The sequence below is a fragment of the Heliconius melpomene genome, chromosome 19 (genome assembly GCF_056956725.1).
Source record: "Heliconius melpomene rosina isolate 202511_hmr_F chromosome 19, ASM5695672v1, whole genome shotgun sequence".
In the NCBI taxonomy this organism is placed as follows: Eukaryota; Metazoa; Arthropoda; class Insecta; order Lepidoptera; family Nymphalidae; genus Heliconius; species Heliconius melpomene.
This window is the reverse complement of record NC_140407.1, coordinates 5981516-6003643: the sequence shown is the minus strand read 5'-3', so window position 1 is coordinate 6003643 and position 22128 is coordinate 5981516. Positions and strand designations below refer to the sequence as shown.

Genomic DNA, 22128 nt, shown 5'->3' with positions numbered 1-22128 from the left:
ATTAGTAATTAATTAAATAATAATTATATAGGTAGTTGCCTAAAAGCGATAGAATGATAAAAAGAATCTTAATTGTCAATGTCAAACTATAAATATCACATTTTCTGTCAAAATACCATGTGGGTATTGTGGGTATTATTACTCGAGGAATTTTTTAAATTATTTTAGATCCAGTTTTAACTTTGAATTTAACAATGGATTATGTTGTAGGCAGCGTTGCCGCTTTAGTAACAGGTAATGTTACACCGAATAGACCTAGAAAATTTAAAAAGGCACTAACACCTACAAAACACCAGCCCTCGCCCAACGTAACACCTAAAAGTGAATTTGTAGAAGATAGATCTATATTTCTGTCACCAACAATGCAAAAAAAGAAGGCTATTGTTAAGAAATCTCCTAAAAGAATCTTCCAAAATCCAGATATGGACGTTACCAGTGAAGACGCCGGTGATTCAAGTATTAACAGTCCTAACGCTGTTAAAGTTAAGAAACATTTAAAAGATGAATTGGACGGGAAAGTTGCTTGTAGAGATGAAGTGTTAATAAGTTCTAATTCTCCAAAGTCAAATGAAAAAGTTCTTGATTCTCCACCAAAGATGAAGAAACCGAAAGACAGTGAAAATATTACTATGTCCAATGTAAATGAAAATACGCCTAAAAAGAAGAAAAACAAACGTAATTCCGCAATCGGAAACGAAGACTTGCCTACAGAACATAGTAATATGAAAGAAAAGGATGATGAAAAAGAAAATGTTACTGCAAATGTAGATTCTCAAAACACATCACCAAAAAAGAAGAAGAAACGATCAAAACCAATAGCAAATTTAGAAATGGAACAGCACCCTGTAGGGTCAAGTGAAGCACCTGAAATAAATGATGTAAGTGTAATGAAAAAAAATAAAAAGAAAAAAAAGAACAAACAAAGCAATGATATACCTACAAAAAATGTACTTAAATCAGTAGAAATCAATGTTAAAAGTCCTAAAAAGAAAAATAAGAAAAAGAAAAAATCTGAAACTGAAATTGAGTCAAGTGACAATGTTGAAATCAATCCAAATGCTGTAACAAACAAAGACACTGACTCGGAACATGAGTCTGACGATGAAATGGAATCAGAAAATGAGGAAATTAACAAAAAAGCTTTAGATTCTGGTCCAGCTGCAGATAGTTCTGATGATGAAGAACAAAAGCCTAAAGCCGAAGAGCCTAAGAAAGAAGAAACTGTTATTACAGAGGATGAAGTGAAAAGAACTATTTTTGTTGGCAATGTACCTTTCAGTACTAAATGTAAGAAGGAAATTAAAAAGATTTTTAATGAGTACGGACAAATAGAAACAGTGAGGTGAGTTTTAACTTATATATTTTTTTTATTTGTAAATATTTTAAAATTATATAATGCAGTTGGAAAATGTCTGTCTGTAAATGTAACAAGACTATGCTTATTCATCATCATAGTTTGGCATAAATTATTGCTGTGGCATCTTTTCTTCATGAGCAGGGAAATGAAAATAATTCATCCCCCTGAATAGTAATTAAAATCACAACCTTCACATTTGCTCTCAGATTCTGTCCCACTGTATCACAAAGATCTTAATTGGATGTTTGAAAATTTTAGATGTAATTTTAATGTAAGCTTTTTTGTAACCCTTTAAATAATTTACTACTCTAGTTTTTAGGCACAAGTTCTAAAATTTATTACTACCATACTATTTATAGGATTCGCACAGTCCCAGTAAAAGATGCCAGGGTGACTCCTAAAATGGCTGTCATCAAGAATGATCTACATCCTGACAGAACTACAGTCAATGTTTATGTAAAATTTGTTGATGCAGCTTCAGTGGAAAAGGTAAGGTTCTTTTTTCTTCAATTTACCAATTTTATACAATATATGTTTAAAATAAGAAAACAGGATGACCTTGGCATAAGACAAGTTTATAGGCTAGTAGTTTAGGTTTAGTTTAGGGGCTAAATGGCCCTTTACTCCAGATTGTGGGTCCATATCTCAAAAACAAAGCTAATTTATAATAATTTTAAAATTTTCTAGATATATTACTATACATATGATAACTGGCAACCTGAATACTTTCCATTCTTATGTTCATTTAATGATTCAATAGTGCTTACAGTAGTATATTTGAAGAAAGAATTATATAATAACTAGCGACCCCCTTGCGGCTTCGCCCGCTTTTACTACTGGATTATTCATAAAATGTATGTTTGCAAAGCACTTAAGATAATGTGAAAATTAATTAAACCCTAATGCAACCCGCATTTTCATAGTTTCAATAAGGATTTTCCAATTGTTTTACACAGCAAGGATTTTTTAATAGGTACCGTAATTTTAAATCTTTGCTACTAATCTTTTCAAGTACTTATTAAAATATATTTAAATGACTATTTTTAGATAGTTAAATGACTATTTTTAAACGGAAGAATTTAAAAACAAAAGCCTACCTACTAATAACTACTACAAAAAATATGAAACCAAATATATCGCGCTGAAATAATACATACAACTCTAATTATCCAATACGTGTAAACGCATCTAAATCTTCGTTGCTATGCCTCTATAGCGGGCGAGTTTTTTTTTCGAGCTTGTGGTTAATGCTGAAGAGGGTATTCTGTCCCTGATGAAAAGCAAGCACTACGTGGCTGCCTGTGAGGAAAATTAAATAGAATGCATTGGCCGGGAATCGAACCCGGGCCGCCCGCGTGGCAGGCGAGCATTCTACTACTGAACCACCGATGACTGCTCATGACGCGCTTGTATAAGCAAAACGTCGCGGGGCGCGTTTCGCAGCAAGGATGTTTTGATATTGTAACAACTTCTAAAGTACTTATTAAAATGAAAAAACAGTAAAAGACAGTTTTGGTCTACATTAAATGGCCAACGTAACTAATATACTTATTTATATACTGAGAGTAAGGGATAAGTGAAACTTGAGTAACATACAGCTGATGTGTCAACAATTAAATGCGTTTTTCTCTAAAACTATTCGCAATTTCGAAATACTGTAAAAAGCAAATTTTATCTTCGTTTAACGTAGAAAATTAATAAAGTATTTTAAAGGATAAGGATTAATATCATTATGGAAAAATATCCCTCACAATAAAAAATATATTGAAATTACTATTTTTAGCCAGAAATATGATCACTACACGTTATCCTTAAAAGATAAAAATATGCTCTCGCGGACTTTTTTGTAGATCTTTTTAAGAGGAATAATACTCCAGTACATTATTTTCATGTAGTACTTACCATTAAAGCAGCGCATGCGCGAAAGTGTCTCAACGGGTAGGACTTTATACACATTTATCGTATTTATGTTAATTTACATAAGAATGTACAAATAATAAACTATATATAAACCTTCCCTGAGAAATACACGACCTAATGGTGAAAACCGCATAAAAATCCGTTGGGTGGTTTAGAAGAAGAAGAGTTAGAAAGTTCAGACAGACACGAAAAGCGACTTTGTTTTATAAGATATAGGATATTAAATTTTATTTTATTCCAGGCCCTATCTGCAAACAACACGGTGTTAAACGACCACCATCTCCGTGTATCCCGCAGTGACTCTACAGGCGCAGCCCATGATCCTAAATGTTCGATATTTATAGGGAATATGCCTTTTGCCATAGAAGATGAAGTGCTGAGGAGTAAATTTGAGAAATGCGGTGAAATAGAGTCGGTGAGGATTGTGAGAGATAAAAAGACTAATGCTGGGAAAGGTAGGGTTGACATTTTGTTTTTTTTTATTTACGTTAGGGGATTTGCTTGATTCAGGGTATTGCTTGATATTACTCTCTGATAACTAGGCAAAGCACAGCATGGCAGAAGCCACTCAACACTCAAGAATTCGGCGGAAAGAGGGGAACCGTAATGTCTAAATAATGAATGAAGTTCTTAATACCAGGATCACGACGGCCTTACGTTTAATATATGCATATTATAATACAGCAGCAGACAAGAATATGTACGATTTTTAATGTGATGTTGTAAAAATACACTACTGTTAACTTTTAAATATTATTTCCATCCCACATATATTATAAATATTTCCAGTAGTAGAATTTGTACCCACAATCGTTAGTTTGAAACATATATGATACAGATATATGAAAACTGTATAACAATAACACTTAACATAAATTATTAATAATAAAACAAAAACAAGCAGCATTATGCTTTTTCCGTCACAGCAGGGTAAGCAGAGAGAACCTAGTGTTAAGACACTCCATTCTTTACTTTTCACTTAAATTTCGAGACATTGTGTCAAGTGACGAAACTCAGTCATGCTTTATCATCTTACGAGAAACCCACAACAAAAAAACCCACAACTGTCTCATTTTAATCACTCCCTCTATTAATAAGCTTAACATATGTTCCAGGTTTTGGCTATGTCAATTTTAAATCCAAAGATGGTGTAGAACTGGCATTAGCACTAACAGAAGAAGATCTTACAATAAAAAACAGAATAATGAGAGTAAAAAGGTGTACACAGGTCACTCAAAAGAAAATATCTAGACCTAATAATAGACAAAATCAATGGTCAGGTCAAAATCACAGTCCGGGTCAAAGTCAAAGGCCGGGCCAAAGTCAAAGACCAGGTCAAAATCAAAGGTGGGGTCAAAGTCAAAGACCAGGTCAAAATCAAAGGTGGGGTCAAAGTCAAAGACCGGGCCAAAATCCTAGGCCGGGTCAAAATCAAAGGCCAGGTCAAAGTCAGAGTAACTATGGAAGGCAAGATGTTAATCAAAGAAATAGGTTTGATAGAAATGATGATAAAACTGATGGCGCTTATAGAAGAGTTTTGAATAAGAGAAAGAATCAAGTATGTCTATACATAATTTCATTTTTAATGATTTAATTTTTGATTCTCAAATTGTAATATTAAGTACTTAAATAATTTGATAACCAAGAGTCCATAATTAATCTATAATTTTATTTTCTATTTATTACATTGTTCTAAATTATATTATAGCACAATGCTTTGTATTTTCTTAACAGGATAGTAATGAAGGACCTCCAAGCAAACGTCAAAATGTCAATCAACCACACAAAGAGAAGAAACCAAGGAAAGAGTTTGTTGGTATGACAGCAGAGAAGAAGAAAGTATGTATCTATTCTTTATTCTTCTATTTCCCACTTTCTGTTGAATTATGGAAGCATTGCGTGTAGATTGGCGCAACGCCGCGCTTTGCTTAGAAGTCAGAGCTAAGAAATGAAAATATTCAATACTTTATTAAATCGAACCCACAATATGAGGCGTCATACGCCTGCGTCGCAACGGGCCTCCCCTTTAAAATATACTTATTAAATCATATATTAATTATATTATGTAAGGACTTCAATTGGTAACCACTGCTCTAAACTAAATACTAAAAATGAATTCTTTAAAAAAAAATGTTGATATATCTTTTATTTTATTTCTCAGAAACACAAATTCAACAAAGGACAGAAGAAAAAGAAGGTTTTAAGTGAAATTTTGACTAAAAAGTGATAATTCATACATATTGTAAGTTATTTTAAGATCGATATTTTATCATAATAAAGCTGTTAATTTGGATTTTAAACAGTTTTTTAATATCCTTATATTTATTCTATTTTACGACTCACTTGCGGCTTATTAAACAAAACTTATTGTAGTAATGTTCCTTCTTCGTTCCTCATTCCTTGCGTCGATTCTTCTCAGGTCCAAAAAAGGTCCTGTATAGGGATGAGTTCGATATATCAAAACGTAACTTAAAACCGATATGTTAAGGAAAACATAACATATCGATATATGTTTTTAGAAAACCGTTTTTACAGAAACTTAAAACTCAACATATCTGTGATCTGAACAAAAACGTAATAACGCAAAACTTTTGAAACGTCAAACAGGTTTATATTAAAACTAACTTCCTCTCTTTCTAAGTAACTTATTCCGAACGGGCGTAAATGAGATAAGGCGAATATCTGATAAACTGATATTCGCTACCTCTCTTTCTATCCGTATATTCTTCACGGGTGTAAAAAAAATGAAGCGAATACCCGATAACTAACTAACTAACAGATTCATGTTTCGGCGGTTTTCTTACATTACATCTACAAGTTACTATTTCGTCGTTATGAAATCGAACTTCTAAATAAATGAATAAAGTTGAAATTTGGATATGATTTTGTATTTTAACATTATTTCAATTTAATTACTAAATATTGATTTTTTACATTTGATTATAGTTTTTATTTATATGTAATATTAATTACATATATTTATTATGATTGATTGATTGATTGATTTCTCGAAATATGGCGTTTCGAGCGTGCCAGTTGAGCACAATTCATTTCGCCAATGTCACGTTGTATGGAAAACACACGAAGGAAATTGACCGGTAATAAAAAAGATAAATATACACAATTATAGAATACATGTAAAAAAAAGAGATCCTGTGTTAGTACAGCCTTCACCTAAAACAAAACAAACACAAATTTACAATATATACACAACACATTAGATTAGTAATAAATAATATTTTACATGGGGGTTAATTTAAAGTTTTATTTTGTTAAGTTTAATATATTTACATAAGAATTTACATAGAGGACTAAACACAAACATTAACAAACACTGAACATTTAAAGGACGAGGGACTTTATGAGGGAGGACATCATATAAGGGACGAGTTAACTTAGGACAAGAGAAAAGGATGTGGGAAGGGGAGCCGTCGTCCAGGCCACATTCACACAGAGAGTGGTCCCTGACCCTGATCTTAGCTAGATGTACAGGAGTAGAAGCATGCCCAAGACGTAAGCGACAGATTGTTGTAATAATCCTCCGTTCAATAAACCTTTGAGAATAAAACCAAGGTCGCCTAGGAATATCAGGTTGAATAAGGGCGTAATACTTACCTTTATGGGATTTTGACTCACTCCAGGAATTATTCCATGACTTATGCAGATGAATATCCGCAAGGGACATCAGATCTTGGGCGGAATTGGAGAAATGGTCTAATGTGCCACACTGAATAGCTGATTTAGCGCAGGAGTCTGCAGATTCATTCCCACTGATTCCAGAATGTCCTGGAATCCACACCAAAGTAACATCCAAACCCTTTAGATGACAAGAGTACAATTCTTTACGAATCCTTAAAACAATTGAAGATCTCAATCTACTATAAAATGGGCTTCCCTTTAAGGCCATTAAGCAGCTTAGTGAGTCAGTAAAAATAACTGTCTGTTTAAAATTGTGGGAATGTGTAAACAGGACTGCTTCTAACAAAGCAACAGCCTCGCCTGTGAACACAGATGATTCGGGAGGGCATTTAAATTGTAATATAATTTTGAATTTTGGTATCCAGCAAGCTGCACCAACACAGCTTTCTTTTGAAAGCTTTGATGCATTTGTAAAGATGAGGATGTGATTTGAAAAATTTTCATTTACTATGGATTGAAATTTTGTGTTGGTGCCAGGATCTCCCTTGGTTAGGCCAAGATTTGTGACGATACAAGGAGAATGAACTAGGGCGTTATACGGTGTAAGGAATAGTGGATTAGAAGGAAAACAAGTCAAAGGATTAGGAAGAGAGGTAAGTCTAAGGAAGCTATCAAGCAGGTATGGTAAAGGTTTGCCTTGAGGAATGAGATCAGCTAGCTTAGATAGCTTAGACCGTAGAGGATGGGAAGACAGCTGCAACATTTTACTCACAAATCGATCGGAAAGGAATTGTCGGCGGATAGGAAGTGGAGGATCTACACACTCCACCTGCAATGCATTGGTAGGAGTAGACTTCATCGCACCTAGGATAATCCGAAGACATTTATATTGTATTCGGTTTAATTTTTCAGTAGGTAATTTATTAAAGGGGTCTAACACAAATAATCCATAGTCAATATGACTGCGAATTATAGCATTGTACAGCAGTTTTTGAGTATAAGGGTGTGCGCCCCACCACACACCAGACACAGCTCTCAAAGCATTAATGCCTTTTTCACATTTCCTGCTGAGATATTCAGCATGAGCAACTCCGTTCAATCGCTTATCAAGTATTATGCCTAAAAATTTGACGTTTTCTGTTAGATGAATGGGAATATTATCACACAAAATTTGAAAATTTGGAATTACTCTCTTTTTTGTAAACACGACCGCTTGACATTTAGCTACCGACAATGCCAGGCCATGCTCAGAGAGCCACTGGTTAAGATAGTGCAAGGCAGTATTTAAGCGAAAAGTTATGTCCTCCATAGAATTTGAGCTGTAATAGAGGACGATGTCATCAGCATACTGAAGGATGTTACAGAAATTATTAACAGATAATTCAAGGTCATGTGTGTATATGTTATACAACAGCGGACTAAGAGCTGAACCTTGAGGAAGACCTTTCCAGACAAGTCTGGAAGGTATAGTAAGAAGCGGATGTCTTACAGATACCGATCTCCCGGTCAGCAGATTACATATGTAATGGGACATCCTCGGCGGAATACTCAGCTGACGCAATTTCTGCCTGAGCACCGGAAGAAGAACATTATCATATGCAGATGCGACATCTAAAAAGACACCAACCAAATACTCTCCTTTGGCAAAGGCTCGTCGAATATCTGTAGTAAGAATACTGAGACTATCGATAGTACTTAGCCCCTTTCTAAAGCCAAACTGAGAGGGCGCTAAGATATTCCTACTTTCCACTATCCATTCCAGTCGATTTTTCAAAAGCCGTTCAACAATCTTAGATATAGTAGATGCCAGGGCAATGGGTCTATAGGAATTAAAATCTGAAGGACATTTTCCAGGTTTGAGGATAGGGATAACAATTTGGGACTTCCATGAGTTGGGTATATTGCCTGATTGAAATATTTTATTTATCATGTTTAGAAAATGGTGTTTAGATTTATCATTTAATCTTGTAATAAAGGAGTAAGAAATACCATCCTCACCTGGACTGGTATCCTTTAAATCCGTTAAGACGTTTTTAAGTTCTTCAAAGGAAAAAGGAAGATCCATTTCCTCCGAAGATTCAACCGGCGTGGATATAAATAAATCTTGGGATGGGACAAAAGGAGGAGCCAATTTGTTTGCAAAATCGTTGAGCCAAACAGAAGGATTATTGGAATTGGGACTGCTGACATTGTTAAGAGATCGGCGAAATCTCTTAACATTTGTCCAAACAAGGGAAGGAGAGGAACGAGGACTAAGGGATTCACACAAACTTATCCAACCACGTTTTTTCCTTTTCCAAATGCAATTTCTAAACTTCGCATCCTTGCGTCTGTAGTCGATAAAATTTTCCATAGTCATACAGGCTGCGTATGACTCCTCGGCAGATGTTCGCCGAAGGACAGAATCAGAGCATTCCTGATCCCACCAGGGATTGAAATGCATCCAATTCTGAATGGAGCGGTATTTGGGGATATGTAGGTCAGCAGCAGACATAATAGCAGAGACAAACCCTTCATAGTAAACAAAGATACTCTCATAATTACCAGACTCAGAAAGATTGCACAACATGCAATCCACAGAGTCGGCGTACTCGTTCCAGTTGGCCTTTTTTAAATTAAATCTATGGGGAAGGGAAGGACTAGGAGTGGAAGGAAGTCTATTATTTAAGGACAGCAAAATCGGGAAATGATCACTACCATGGGTAGATGGAAGTACAGACCATGATAGTTGGGAAGCAAGAGAAGGAGAAGATAAGGAAAGATCAATAGCAGACCTAGGGTTCTGATTTGGATTAACCCTACGAGTCGGTGATCCATCATTGAGAATGCAGAGATCCACATCATCAATCATGTCCAGCAACGAAGGCGAAAATCCATCACAGTAGTAACACCCCCACAAAGTGTGATGGGTGTTAAAATCACCCAGGACCACCACAGGGCTGGGAAGCGAAGAGATAATAGACTTAAGCTCTAGAAAGATGGAAGGGGAAGGATGAGGGATGTAAACAGAAAGGAAGGAAATACCAAGGGTCCTCACAGCAACAGCATTCAACTGTTGACTATGAGAAGGGAGAGGAATACGGGAATATGGAGAAGAGTGCTGGATGAGGATAGCACTACCTCCATACCCGTCATTTCTGTCCTCCCTCAAACAGGCGAAACCTGGCACCCTGAATCGGGAGTCAGGCACCAGCCACGTTTCTGAGAGGGCAATAATGACAGGATTATGCAGAGAAATAATATAAAGTAATTCATGCTTTTTAGCACGAATACTTTTACTATTCCACTGTAGGAAGGATAGTGGAGCCATTGTGAAGGATTTTAAAGATTTTGAGTAGGTTTTGGGCAACGTAGGACGGTAAAGGAAGTTCATCAGCAGTTGAGATTATGCTCACAAGAGTGTCAGTCAAAGCAATTAACAGATCCTTTGTAGATTCTGCTGAACTGTCAGAACCTTGACTAAGTGCACAACCATTAGGAAGGGATGAGGAACAATTGCTAATAATGGACTGGTGAGCTTGTCTATTGTATCCCTTTGCCATAGGAGCGTGGGGACGGGGAGCTTGGAAAACTGTTTTAGAATAAGATTTAGGGGAAGAAGCAGCAGGTCTGCTTTGTTGGGATTGGGAGTTTGTGAAAACAGGAGGTGAAAACATTTCCTTAGCAACATCAGCATAGGAACGTTGGACAGATGGAAACCGAGAGGATGCTTCCATATAGGAAATACACTCTTGCGACATAACCGACTTAATGTTCTGTTGTCTTACATACTCAGGGCACCCTTTTTCAGTTGCAAAATGTTTCGCTGTGCAATGGATGCAGGTTGAATTTTCCTGCCGGATGTCACATGCGTCACCAGTATGAGACTGGGAACACCTATAGCACCTTGGCTTTGACCTACACTGTGACTTAACATGACCAAAACGACAGCAATTAAGGCACTGGATTGTAGGATATTTATACAGTTCAATATTAAGGACAGATTTATAGGAGAATACTCTTTCAGGCAATTGTTGACCACGTATAGTAATTACAACAGTTTGAGTTGGGACCCATGTAACTACACCCTCACTTACATTCTTCCGGTTCATTCGTCTTGCTTTTATAACTTCTCCGCATGCAGTAGGGAATATCAGTGAGCCAACAAACTCTTCCAAAGACCATTCAACGGGAATTCCTTTTACAATACCCATTCTTGTAATATTAAATGTCGGGATTACACAAACATATTTACATAGACTAAGAACAGGATTAGCCAAAAATCTATTCGCTGCATCAGCAGACGTAAATTGGACACTGATTTTATTGCGACCAACATTTTTAACTCCATCATTAACTATATCACTAATTTTATTTGTATGGAGAAATTGACCAAATTTAATAGCTCTTATAGAGGTCCCTGCAGATGGGTCAGGAGATTCCCTTGACACATACACAATAAAGGGACCTTTATCCGTACTAATATAGGATTTTGGGGCTTCGGACATGGCAGGGTGGGTCCATACATTTTGGATGGAAGGAGTAGCGGTGGATGGGTCTATTATAGTTTTTTTAACTATATCCTGGTTTGAGGATGTTTCCTCACCTTGCCTTTTTCTATTTACAGCTTGAACTGTGGAATTTACATAACCCCCCCCAGGATCAGGGGGGTCAGGTGGAGGATCAGGATCCATCTTAAAATAAAATAACCTAACTATAAACTAAAACTAATCTAAACTATAAAACAGCACAACTACTTACTATTACCAATCACCTTATTAGTATGGATCTATTTACATTATTATATAATGTTTCCACTAAGTAAATAAGGAGTTTCACCACTAAAAAGAGATATTTTCACTAACACGTGTGTAAACCAAAACAAACGTCAGCGAAAACTCCATTTATTATGATATTATAATGTTATAATTATGATTTGACGTTTATTGACAATTCGAAAAAAAAATCGATTGCTGAAAACCGTTTTTGATATCGATACGAAAACCATATATCGGTTTCAAAACCGTTAGCGGAAAAAAACGATAACGCCCATCTCTAGTCCTGTAGTGTATGGGCCCACAGACACTACACACACTTAAAGAATACTGGGATCACTATCACTGGCTCACCACTACACCAGATCGGCAGCAGCGCAAGAGCACGTCTAACCTGCACCGTGTCCCCGACAACACTGCCCCTTTTGCTGGTGTACATGAGACAATGCTACATATCTATTTAATAGATACAAACACTATAGATCCAATCTATAATTTCCAATCCAAGTTCAATTTATAATTTGTAAGATTATGGAAATCAGTTCATAATATTCTACATATTACTGCTTTATATCATTCGTGTTTTCTCCACTATACGTAACACACACAGCAAATTAATTTGCGTCTTTTATCGCAATTTCATTAAAAAAAAGGAACAGTACTTGTTCCTTATAATAAACTTGACATACCTAAAAACGAACGACCTCAGCGATGGTCAATACGGCTTTCGGCGTAATGAGTCTACTTGAGATCTTTTGGCGCTTGTCACACATAGAGTGAATCACGTGTCATTGCAATATGTGGATGTGTATCTTATATTAATAGGTAAATAACGTAAAAAATCAACGAACTAAACGTCGTGGTCGTGGTAAAGAGTGTGACTAACGCGACGGTTATGGGTTCGATCCTACTCGAGGAAGTGAAATATTTATTTACGTTTATATTTCCATTTCAAGAGCTTGGTGCAAAGCGCGGCGTTGAGTTCTGCCAACACGCAATGCCTCTAGAATTCGGCAGAAAGTGGGGAACGGACTGTCTTAATACTAGGTTCCCTCTGCGTACACTGATGTGTACAGAGTACAACATGAAGCTGATAAAACAAACAACCAACTATTATTTGGTAGAATTTTATTATAATTGTCATTACAAAAATGTCAATGTTATCAAAAATAATCACAGTCTGACACTTAGTTGTATTACATTGAAGACTTATTGCCCTTAAACTACTTAAAACTAGGTACAACTAAAAACTACTACACCGTATTGAAGAATAAATATATTACTGTCGATCGCGATTGAGCACCTTATAGCGTAAGAATATAAATAAACAAATACAAGAAAATGGAATGAAAACAGTAAACACAGTAAAGGGGGCCTTACAACTACTTAGACTTAGAACTAAGTATAGTACACGTAATCGCAATGGTAACTAGCCGCGCTTGAAGCGCAGTATGGTGAGCGTGAGGGCCAGGAAGAGCGCGATCCAGGCGAGGGTGGCCACGAAGCCGAGGTAGACGTCGGGCTCGCTCAGCGGCCAGCCGCGCGTGAGCACTGCGCGCAGCGCGCCCGTGGCTAGCGTGAGCGGCAGGCAAAGCGAAACGCCGCGCAGCGCCCACGGCATGCCCTCGATAGGCCAGATCACGCCACTCAGCAGTAGCGTGGGGTAGAACGAGCCCAGCGCCAGCTGGATAGCGTTGCGCTCCAGCTCGCACGCCGCGGAGATCACGAAACCGAAGCACATGCCGCATAGACCTAATGGAAATTATTGAGTTATTATAACTTTTCATAGGGCAAAATCATTTTTTTACATTTTTTATTACAGTGAGTGTCTTAATTATCTCCACTCTGAAAAACAAAATCAAATCTTCAACTCACCTTGCAACAACGTCAACATGACCACGTACAGAATATTGCCATTGCACTTAACGCCAAACACTAAAATCATGAAGAGCAACACCAGCGCGGTTTGTCCGACCATCACCACGAATTGTGTGACGACGTGCGAGAACAATATCTCTCCTGGGGACACTCCGGCCACCCACGAGCGGTCTAACAGACCCTCCATACGCTCCACAATGAGTGCGGATGAGGTTAAAGCGACGGCGAGGAAGAACACGATCCTGCAATATACAAACAGAATATTTAGTTAAAGCAAATAATAGATATATAGAGATAATGGAATTAAAAAAAAAATTGGAGTTCTATTATTAACTTTTAATAATTGATAAAATGTACTATTCATTAAAAATACAGTATAAAATAATTGTATTTAATTTTATACACAATTTTCTCGTTGCTATTAATTTATCTATTAACCTATATAATTCACAAACCACCCGAACCCCCTCTTTCTACGTCTATGCGTAGGTCTATTCACTATAATCATCAAAATACTACTATAATCACTAGATATACAACTATAATCATCAAATATATTATTTAATATTATTGTTGTTAACTACATAATAGTAAAGGAAACTCACGTAAGAATAACTCCAGGCGCGACGAAATCAGTGAACGATGGGTTACTGTCACCATAAATGGGGTCCTGGAAGTCTATGGGGATGTCACCCACTTTGGGATTGTAGTTGCAGGTGGAAAGAAGGTCCTGAAAAAATGTTAAAAAATATATTAACTCTATTGTCTGCATGATCATTAGAAATAGAAGCCTAAATTATAAAATTGTTTCTTTTTACTCTTATAATTTTTTTTCCACAAAACCATGTTTTATCCAAGGTAGGTAATGAAAGTATATGATATCTTAGCAAAATATTTATACTGACTAAAAATAACACAGAAACATAAAGTAAAAATAATTAACTTACCTTAGCGAAATCACGATATGAGAACTGTATGTCCCTGTTCAACATGAGTCCGATCTGTTGGTTAGACATGTCGAGCCACACTTGCACTTCGGATGACGATATGGTCTCGTTGTCCGCTGTATCAGCTGTCGTATAATAAAAAAAACATTTGAAATATGACTTAAAGTTTTTAAACATTAGGCATTAGGCATATTATATTAAAAGATTCCTTATTTTCCAAATTTTTAAATTAAACACCTACATTTGCTTCCTTATTAACTTTTTTTAACCAAAAATAAGAAAACTCACCCAAAGCCAATCTAGCAACAAGTGAATCAGTATAATTGTCGTTAAAGTACACAGCGCCCCACGCGTCGCCGCTCCTCACAGCCGCTATGGCGTCCGGCACAGTGTCATAATACTCTTTTACTATTGATTTATTGTTGAAATGTGCTAAATAACGACATGATAGATTTTTCATTGAACACGATGCGTTGTATGGGCAGTTACCGTCGATGATGTTGACGTCGTCGTTCACTATCGCCTGTAAAGAGAATGATTTGATTGGTAACGGTATCAGTAATGGATTGGTAACCAAAGATATAATTTAATAGCTTAATTAATATGACTCCTAAGACCTGGCAATCCAGTTAATTATTAAAATGTATTGAAAAAGAAAAATGCAATATTTAGGTAAGAATTGTTTTATTTTTAGCTTCACGGTTAATTGTGTCTTTTTTAGCTTTACACGGTATCCCGCATATAACAAAGTAAGCACGCCATTTCACGCTTCCCGTCCAATTTTTAAACATTGTGTATTGACTATTGGGTCAATGCTCCACTTTATTTTGAAATCCCTCTGGCGGTATTGCCTCTGGACAATCGAACCCCCAACCGTCGCGTTAACATTCAGACGCAGTGCTACATCAAATTTTAAATTTACTTATAATTTAAGTAAAGTATGTTTTACATATTGATACTCACTAATCTCAATCCGCTAGGATCTCTACCGATGGCAAGACAGAACAATATCACTTGCATGACAGGCAGTGCAAAGATGAACAGCATGACGCCGATGTTCCTCCACATCCGGAGTATGTTCTTTTGTAAGAGAGCCTTGATCTTGCCTTTGGATGTTAGCTGGAATAGTATAAAAAAATTGGTTATATTTGAAATTACTTTAAATATATTATATGTGTAAGGAAATAATGATTTAATAGTTTTGAAAGTTATTTAAGAATTTTATATTATTAATTGCAATAGGTGACGTTATGAGCTACTAGCGTTAATATAAAGAAAATATTATAGAAGTGATTGATTTTTTCACGAGAAATAAAAAATACAGATATTTTTTTCCAATAGAATAAATAAAATCAAACAAACATTAAGAATCATCAACACAGCTTCATAGCTGATTTCAAAATTGTATTAATAAGAGAATAGACCCATTATAGTAATATGAAATTTTTATAGTAATAATTAAACTTTTTATGTCAATTATCTCACGTTGAAAAAGTTTCCGCAATCTTCACACTCTGACTTCACAGCTTCTGTCATTTTGCCTGGGAGCTGAAATAAATTATAAAAAAAAATTAAACATATACAAATAAATAGATAAAAAACTGTTACAATTGAAAGATATATCTTTTATACTAGCACACATATATTACCTATAACATAATAAGGAATAATTATATGTTTTTTTATAACTCAGACAATTCAATTAAAATCATTTTATTATGTTTACATTTGTAGCTCATTAGAATTGAATGTTGAAATTAATAATAATTACTATACAGATTAAGTATAATTATTAATGTTTCTACAATGAGTCGCCATTTTGAATTACTTTTTTTAATTACGCACGTGATGATTGTGGGTTCGAAACCTACTCAAATATTTGAATTATTTTCATTTCTTTCATATTTTTTTGAATAACGAAATGTGTTTAAATCAATAATATTGTGAAGATAATCAATAATAAATGCAAAATATAATTTAATTCAAATAGAAGCGGTTGAAAATGTGTAAAAAGTCTTTATTAATTTAAAAAATGTACTTACATCCCCATTAGAGCCTGCCGCATGGTCCACGATCAACACTTCCTTGCTTTGATGAAAGTTCAGCCCGACTACTTGGTTGTCTTCCGCGGCGTACGGCGCCTCTTCACGTTTGCACATCTTATTGAGCCCTAGGCCTCCGCCCGATACGTTTAGTTCTACTACTTGGTTGGCTTGACCTGAGAAATAAGAGAAATTGATGTTTTTAATAAGTATGATACTATTATAGCGTAGTTGTTATGTATACATGTACCCACGAAGTATAATAATAGATTTCCCCGAATGGAAATCGAACCTACAACCATTGCATTTAGAGTCAGAAGCAGTTCAATTCAATTCCCAATCGGGAAAATAAATTGTTATACTTCCATTGGAAGGAAAATTACCAAAAGATGTCAAGGAACGCTGAAATTTTAAAGTAATACAATTATACCGTGACGTAGTTCCGCCATGTTGTAATAATATACTGCTGAGAATGCGACTGACGCAGTTAAAGAATTTTATAAACAGGTTCATTTCCCGAATATTGGATTATTTATAATATTTGTGAGGTCGTTTCGCACAACTTTTAATTGTAAACGCGACGCAAAAAATCGTTTCACGCTATATTCCACTTATAACAAAGTAGGCAGGGAGAACCCAGTGATAAGAAACCGGTGAAACTCAACGCTCTTTGTCTCGTTACCAGAGGGAAACAAAGAAAATATTTCATTTACATTCACAACCTATTTAAAACATTATATCTCTATAAAAAATAAAGAAAAACATATAAGCTAGGTATTTCAAAACTGATTTATTAGTAGAAGTAAATGAGTTTGATCGGCAACAAACAAGTGTGCAGTATGTAGAGTGTGGCATCGCGAACGGTTGCGACAGGACAAAGGAGGGCGTGTGTTTTACCTGCGGGCCTTGGACTGCTTTAGGCGAAGTAAATACAAATCAAGAATTATATATTTATAACTAGCTTTAAACTACGGCTTCGCCCGGAATCAAATGAAAATAATTAGTATTTGTGTATATATGAAATATTTAAGTAAGTAGTAGTAATTCTAACCGGAGGTACACTGGTTACAATGATTAAAATGATTAATATCATGTAATATAGCCTAAAGCCTTCTTCGGCATATTCAACACAAAATACTGAGTTCAAATAAACACTTTAACTTTGTAATACTAGATTTATAATATTCCCATATGAATTTAAAAAAGCAGGATAGGCTTTTTCGCTTTTCTCGTTAAAAGGGCGAGGAAATTAAAACAACTAATCATCATCGTGTTTTCAGTGACGTTGTCCCACTGCGCTACGGTAGCATCAATTTGTATAAGCAATTTGTAAATTGTCTTTTTTATTTTTTTCCTTCTTTAAAAAAATATGACATTTATACAGAATCATGTAAATTAATTATTAAATTTCGATGTCTTTCAATATATTAGTCATAATTAGGTTAACATTATATATATTTTAATTAGTCATATTTTCTAGAAAAAAAATATCCTCACATAACTCAAGTGTCTCTTACTTAAGTGGAATTCTATGAGCAATAGCTTCTTAACTACTTTGTTTAATATTTTATTACTAAGCATTGTGAAATCTTATGTTAATATTTTTTTAAACATTATTATATAGACCTGACGCGTCTGACTATAAATGTTGTAGGTTCGATTTCCATTCGAGGAAATTAATTATTGTTATATCTTGGCTCTGGTAACTAGAGACAAAGCGTAACGTTCAATCACTAAGCACGTAATGTCTCAAAAATTGGGCTAAAAGAGGAGAGGAAGATTCTTTCCGCCTACTATGCTTGTTATTTTCGCTCTATAAAACGTTTGCTAACTATGTTTATGGGTTTGATTCTCATTTGGAGTAATATTTATATTTAATATTTTTTTCGCCTACTTAGACATCATGTAATCTACACAGGAAATAAGACACGCCTCAACACTACCAAGAAATAAACTTCCTTTACACAGAAGTCCATCACATTATACATTAAATATGTTTTTCAATAGCTTTTTGCGCATATTATTAAGCATTATGCCATAATTATCTAAATTTTCCTTTCGATACGAGCCCACTACAAGTACTATCAGGTTAGGTAAGACTTATGCAATGTACTATGTAACGTAACGTATTGTATATCCGTTCATATTATATCCGTTATCTGAGAAGATCGCGCAGTTGGCCGATTTCTTTGAAATGTTAATGTTTATTCTTCCTTCTTAGTGGAATCTTCAAAGAAATTTGTTATATTGAGATATTAATTAAGGGGAGAAAGAGACTAAAAAAAATACGTCACTCCATTCTTCACTTACCATCTATCTTATCTATTACAGAAATTAACGTCGCTCTTTGTCTTTTTGCAAGAAAATAAAAATAGGTTCACTCCACCGTATGGGAATCGAACCCACAACTCGCGATTACAGTCAAATACTGTCCCGCTGCGCCATTTAGATCTAAATAATAACATGAATTATAATAAAATATAATTAAAGCTACTTGCAGAAACAGTGTTCAATCGATATAGAAAGTGCTAAGTAGAGTTATTATGTCACAAATAACCAGATGCCAATACTCACTAGTTATTATCTTAGATAGCTCTTTCGTTAGTTGTTAACAAGAGAAAATATAACAAGAAGTAATATAACAAGAAATAAGTAAGTGCGGGTTCGATTTGCGTCAAGAAATGTTTGGTATGGTGCATTGTTTGTAGTACATTTATATTGGCAACACTATTAGCAATATTTTAGAATTTTCTGAAAATGAATGATTATTAAATTATTGAATAATAAATGATTATATATACAAAAGAAGACAATGCTTAATTCAAATTACAATAGCAATGTACAAAACATTTTTGTCCAATTTAGTTAAGTCCGGAATGTAGAGAACGGTGTGTCGTGTCGCAAAATTTTCTCTACTAATTTTGCTTAGTATAGAATATTTGCAAGTTTGAAGAATATAATTTACCTTGTCTCCTTGATAGCTTCAAGAAGACGTCTTCCAGTGAAATACAGCTGTACATGGTGAGGAGGGCTTGTGGTGATTCTTCAGCTAATAGACGTCCACTTCTCATCAGACCGATCTGGAAGCAGACACATAAGTTGACTATAGTTATATAGTTAATGGTTTAGCTTCACGCTGTATTCTGCATGTAGCAGGGCCGAGGGAACCTGGTGTGAGTTCCACTATACAAAATATTCCACTTGGAGCAATAAATGAATTTTTTTTATTGTTCCAAGTGGGAATCGAACCCCATGACGACCAATTCAACTCGTATAAAACAAATATCAATTAATACTCACACAATGCGCCTGCCTCGCCTCTTCAATATAATGTGTGGTTATGATGACAGTCTTATCACCCGAACTGGTGATGCGGACGAGATGGGTCCATATGGACTGTCTGAGTAACGGGTCCACGCCCACTGTGGGTTCGTCCAGGATGAGCAGCTCGGGGTCATGCATGAGAGCCACTGCGAATGACACACGACGTTGTTGACCACCACTGTAAAGAAAAGAATGGTTTTATTAAAAATATATACTGATAAGACTAAATTAAAGGTACCTACTCTTAAAACGTATATAAAATATTTTTGTCTGTCTGTCCGTCTGTCACCAGGCAGCACAAGACCCGTGTTAGTAAGACAGTTGAAATTTTCTCATACAAATTGTACATAAATAAATATTTAAGGTTGCATTGCATTACGGAATACTTCCTGTGTGAGCCCAATTAGCACTCAGCCGGTTGTTTCTTTAAACAATGTTTTTATGAGCATCGATTCAAAAGAACACTTATTGTGCATACTTGGATTGTCATCAGGACTCAGTGTTTGATGACTGACATTAGGACAACATCTAACCAAATAATCATAGTCATTGTCAAATAAAACGAATGTTTTTTATTGTGTGAAATTTTGATTTTCTTTTCATCTCATTCTTTTCTTATAAAGTGGGCGAAGAGTCCCTGAAATAGTGAATTATCTCCTCCTTGCAAAATTCATCCTTCATCTTTCCTGTAATAGAAAAGGGAATAGAAAAGAGAAATACACGCACACTTGCGTGTGGACATACGTCACGTACATTCGTGTCACGTTTCTTAAATATACAAAAATATATTATTTGTTGGAATAAAACGTGATAATTATGTAAAACTCGTTCTACAAGGTGTTATGATATAAATTAGCATAGTATTCGCAAGTTGACCTTCCGAAACGGCTGTTGGTTTTAAAAGCTTTAATTTTAATGTTATAAAATTATTTTATTTTTAGTTTGGTTTTTGATAATATATACCAATTTGTATATATAGTTGTCAAAATAATTATTTTTAAAATTGTTAAAAATTTAAATACGTTGGACTCGAAATACGCATTGCGATAGCAACGTGTATGTCCCTATACAAAAGTATAATTATATTGTCAAACATATGGTAGTGTATTCTACATTTATTTTATTAATTTACAATGAGGCCGTCATGGTGCTGGGGCACAAGCGTAAAGCAAAAATATTTCATATTATCATCTCCCTCTGGTACCGAAGCAAAGCGTAGCGTTTAGTTCCGCCACTCAACACACTCAGGAATTCGGCACTATGTTTCTTCTGCCTACTCTGGGATATGCAGGTGCGGGCACGCTGTATACATAAGACTTTTTTTTATGTTTTCAAAAAGTTAATGAACTTACAGTTTTAAGATTTTATTTGAGAACGAATCTTTATTATGAGACGGATTTTTAACTGAAGGTTATGTTAACATAAACGAGTTTTTTTTTCTAAATATATTAAAAACTAAATGTGACTGACATACGAATGTACAACCTCTAAATTCATAACAGGTAGTTACAAATTTAAGTCATACATTTATTTGTATTGCAATAAAAAATAAAATAAAAACATTGGAAGATAAAAAAGGAAAGATTCAAATCATATCCGTACTGCAATTTTTTTTTGTGAATTTGTTGTCTAATAACAGCAATACCTGTGGCTTATTAAGAATAATTATTAAGAAATTTCGATGTATGTATTTACTATAAGTAGGTACCTAGATGGCATGAGCGTGTTAATATCGCTCGTTATATTATTATAACATGTGCCATCCAACCTACCGTGTTAAATGCGGGATACTGCGTGATATAAGGTTTTTTTTTATTTGCCCTATACATTTCTCTTTCTGAACAAAACTTCTAAATTGACATCTCAACATATAAACAGACCTACCTACTTACTATATAATATTTAATATAACATGTAGATAAATACGTAAACACATTCATTCGTACATATTTCGCATAACGCGAAGCATAATCGTTCCACATTTTATTCGTATCCGCCACTAGTTGGGTAAGGAGGTTATGTAACCGCCGCGCCGCGCCGGTGTGGGGGGGAAGTCCGGATTTCAAGTGTCTTCGATGTTGCGAAATGATATATAAACACTGTCGACTCGCTTGCAATTTTTAAATATATTTTAGCTTAGTGGTAGTTCTAATGAAGTAGAATCTGTACGTTAATTCGATTCCCACTCTGGAAAAACGAAAACAAAGCGGAAATCTGACTATCTTGACACTTGGTTCTCGTTGCCTCTCCTATTTTATTTATCGATG

General features: G+C 35.2%; 3 protein-coding genes and 1 long non-coding RNA gene across 5 annotated transcripts in view; 1 reads left to right on the top strand and 3 right to left on the bottom strand.

Moving 5' to 3' along the window:
• LOC146528497 (uncharacterized) overlaps window positions 1–5639 on the bottom strand; it is a 33418-nt gene extending 27779 nt beyond the window's left edge. The window contains exon 1 of the mRNA XM_085203209.1: window positions 5621–5639. The gene's annotated coding sequence lies outside the window, so the exon portion shown is untranslated. The remainder of the gene's footprint in view (window positions 1–5620) is intronic.
• LOC146528498 (uncharacterized) lies at window positions 98–5577 on the top strand. The gene is made up of 6 exons (XM_085203202.1): window positions 98–1342; window positions 1717–1846; window positions 3519–3732; window positions 4393–4835; window positions 5012–5116; window positions 5439–5577. Exons 1-6 carry the CDS (start codon window positions 195–197, stop codon window positions 5502–5504), a joined length of 2106 nt encoding a protein of 701 aa, XP_085059328.1. The 5' UTR covers window positions 98–194; the 3' UTR covers window positions 5505–5577.
• A 626-nt stretch (window positions 5640–6265) lies between the features above and the next one.
• LOC146528496 (uncharacterized) lies at window positions 6266–12074 on the bottom strand. The gene is made up of 2 exons (XR_014879094.1): window positions 11657–12074; window positions 6266–6451 (listed from the first exon to the last, which is right to left on the bottom strand). It is a non-coding gene; the product is annotated as an uncharacterized LOC146528496 (long non-coding RNA).
• A 707-nt stretch (window positions 12075–12781) lies between these two features.
• Window positions 12782–22128, bottom strand: part of snu (ABC-type transporter snustorr) — a 65322-nt gene continuing 55975 nt past the window's right edge. For both annotated transcript variants that reach the window (XM_085203195.1, XM_085203196.1), the window contains 10 exons: window positions 19838–20039; window positions 19503–19617; window positions 16538–16713; window positions 15981–16043; window positions 15459–15614; window positions 14784–15018; window positions 14496–14620; window positions 14154–14278; window positions 13546–13790; window positions 12782–13422 (listed from right to left, as the gene is read on the bottom strand). In XM_085203195.1, the coding sequence (XP_085059321.1) occupies window positions 13100–13422; window positions 13546–13790; window positions 14154–14278; window positions 14496–14620; window positions 14784–15018; window positions 15459–15614; window positions 15981–16043; window positions 16538–16713; window positions 19503–19617; window positions 19838–20039 (1765 nt within the window). In that variant the 3' untranslated portion in view covers window positions 12782–13099. The remainder of the gene's footprint in view (window positions 13423–13545; window positions 13791–14153; window positions 14279–14495; window positions 14621–14783; window positions 15019–15458; window positions 15615–15980; window positions 16044–16537; window positions 16714–19502; window positions 19618–19837; window positions 20040–22128) is intronic.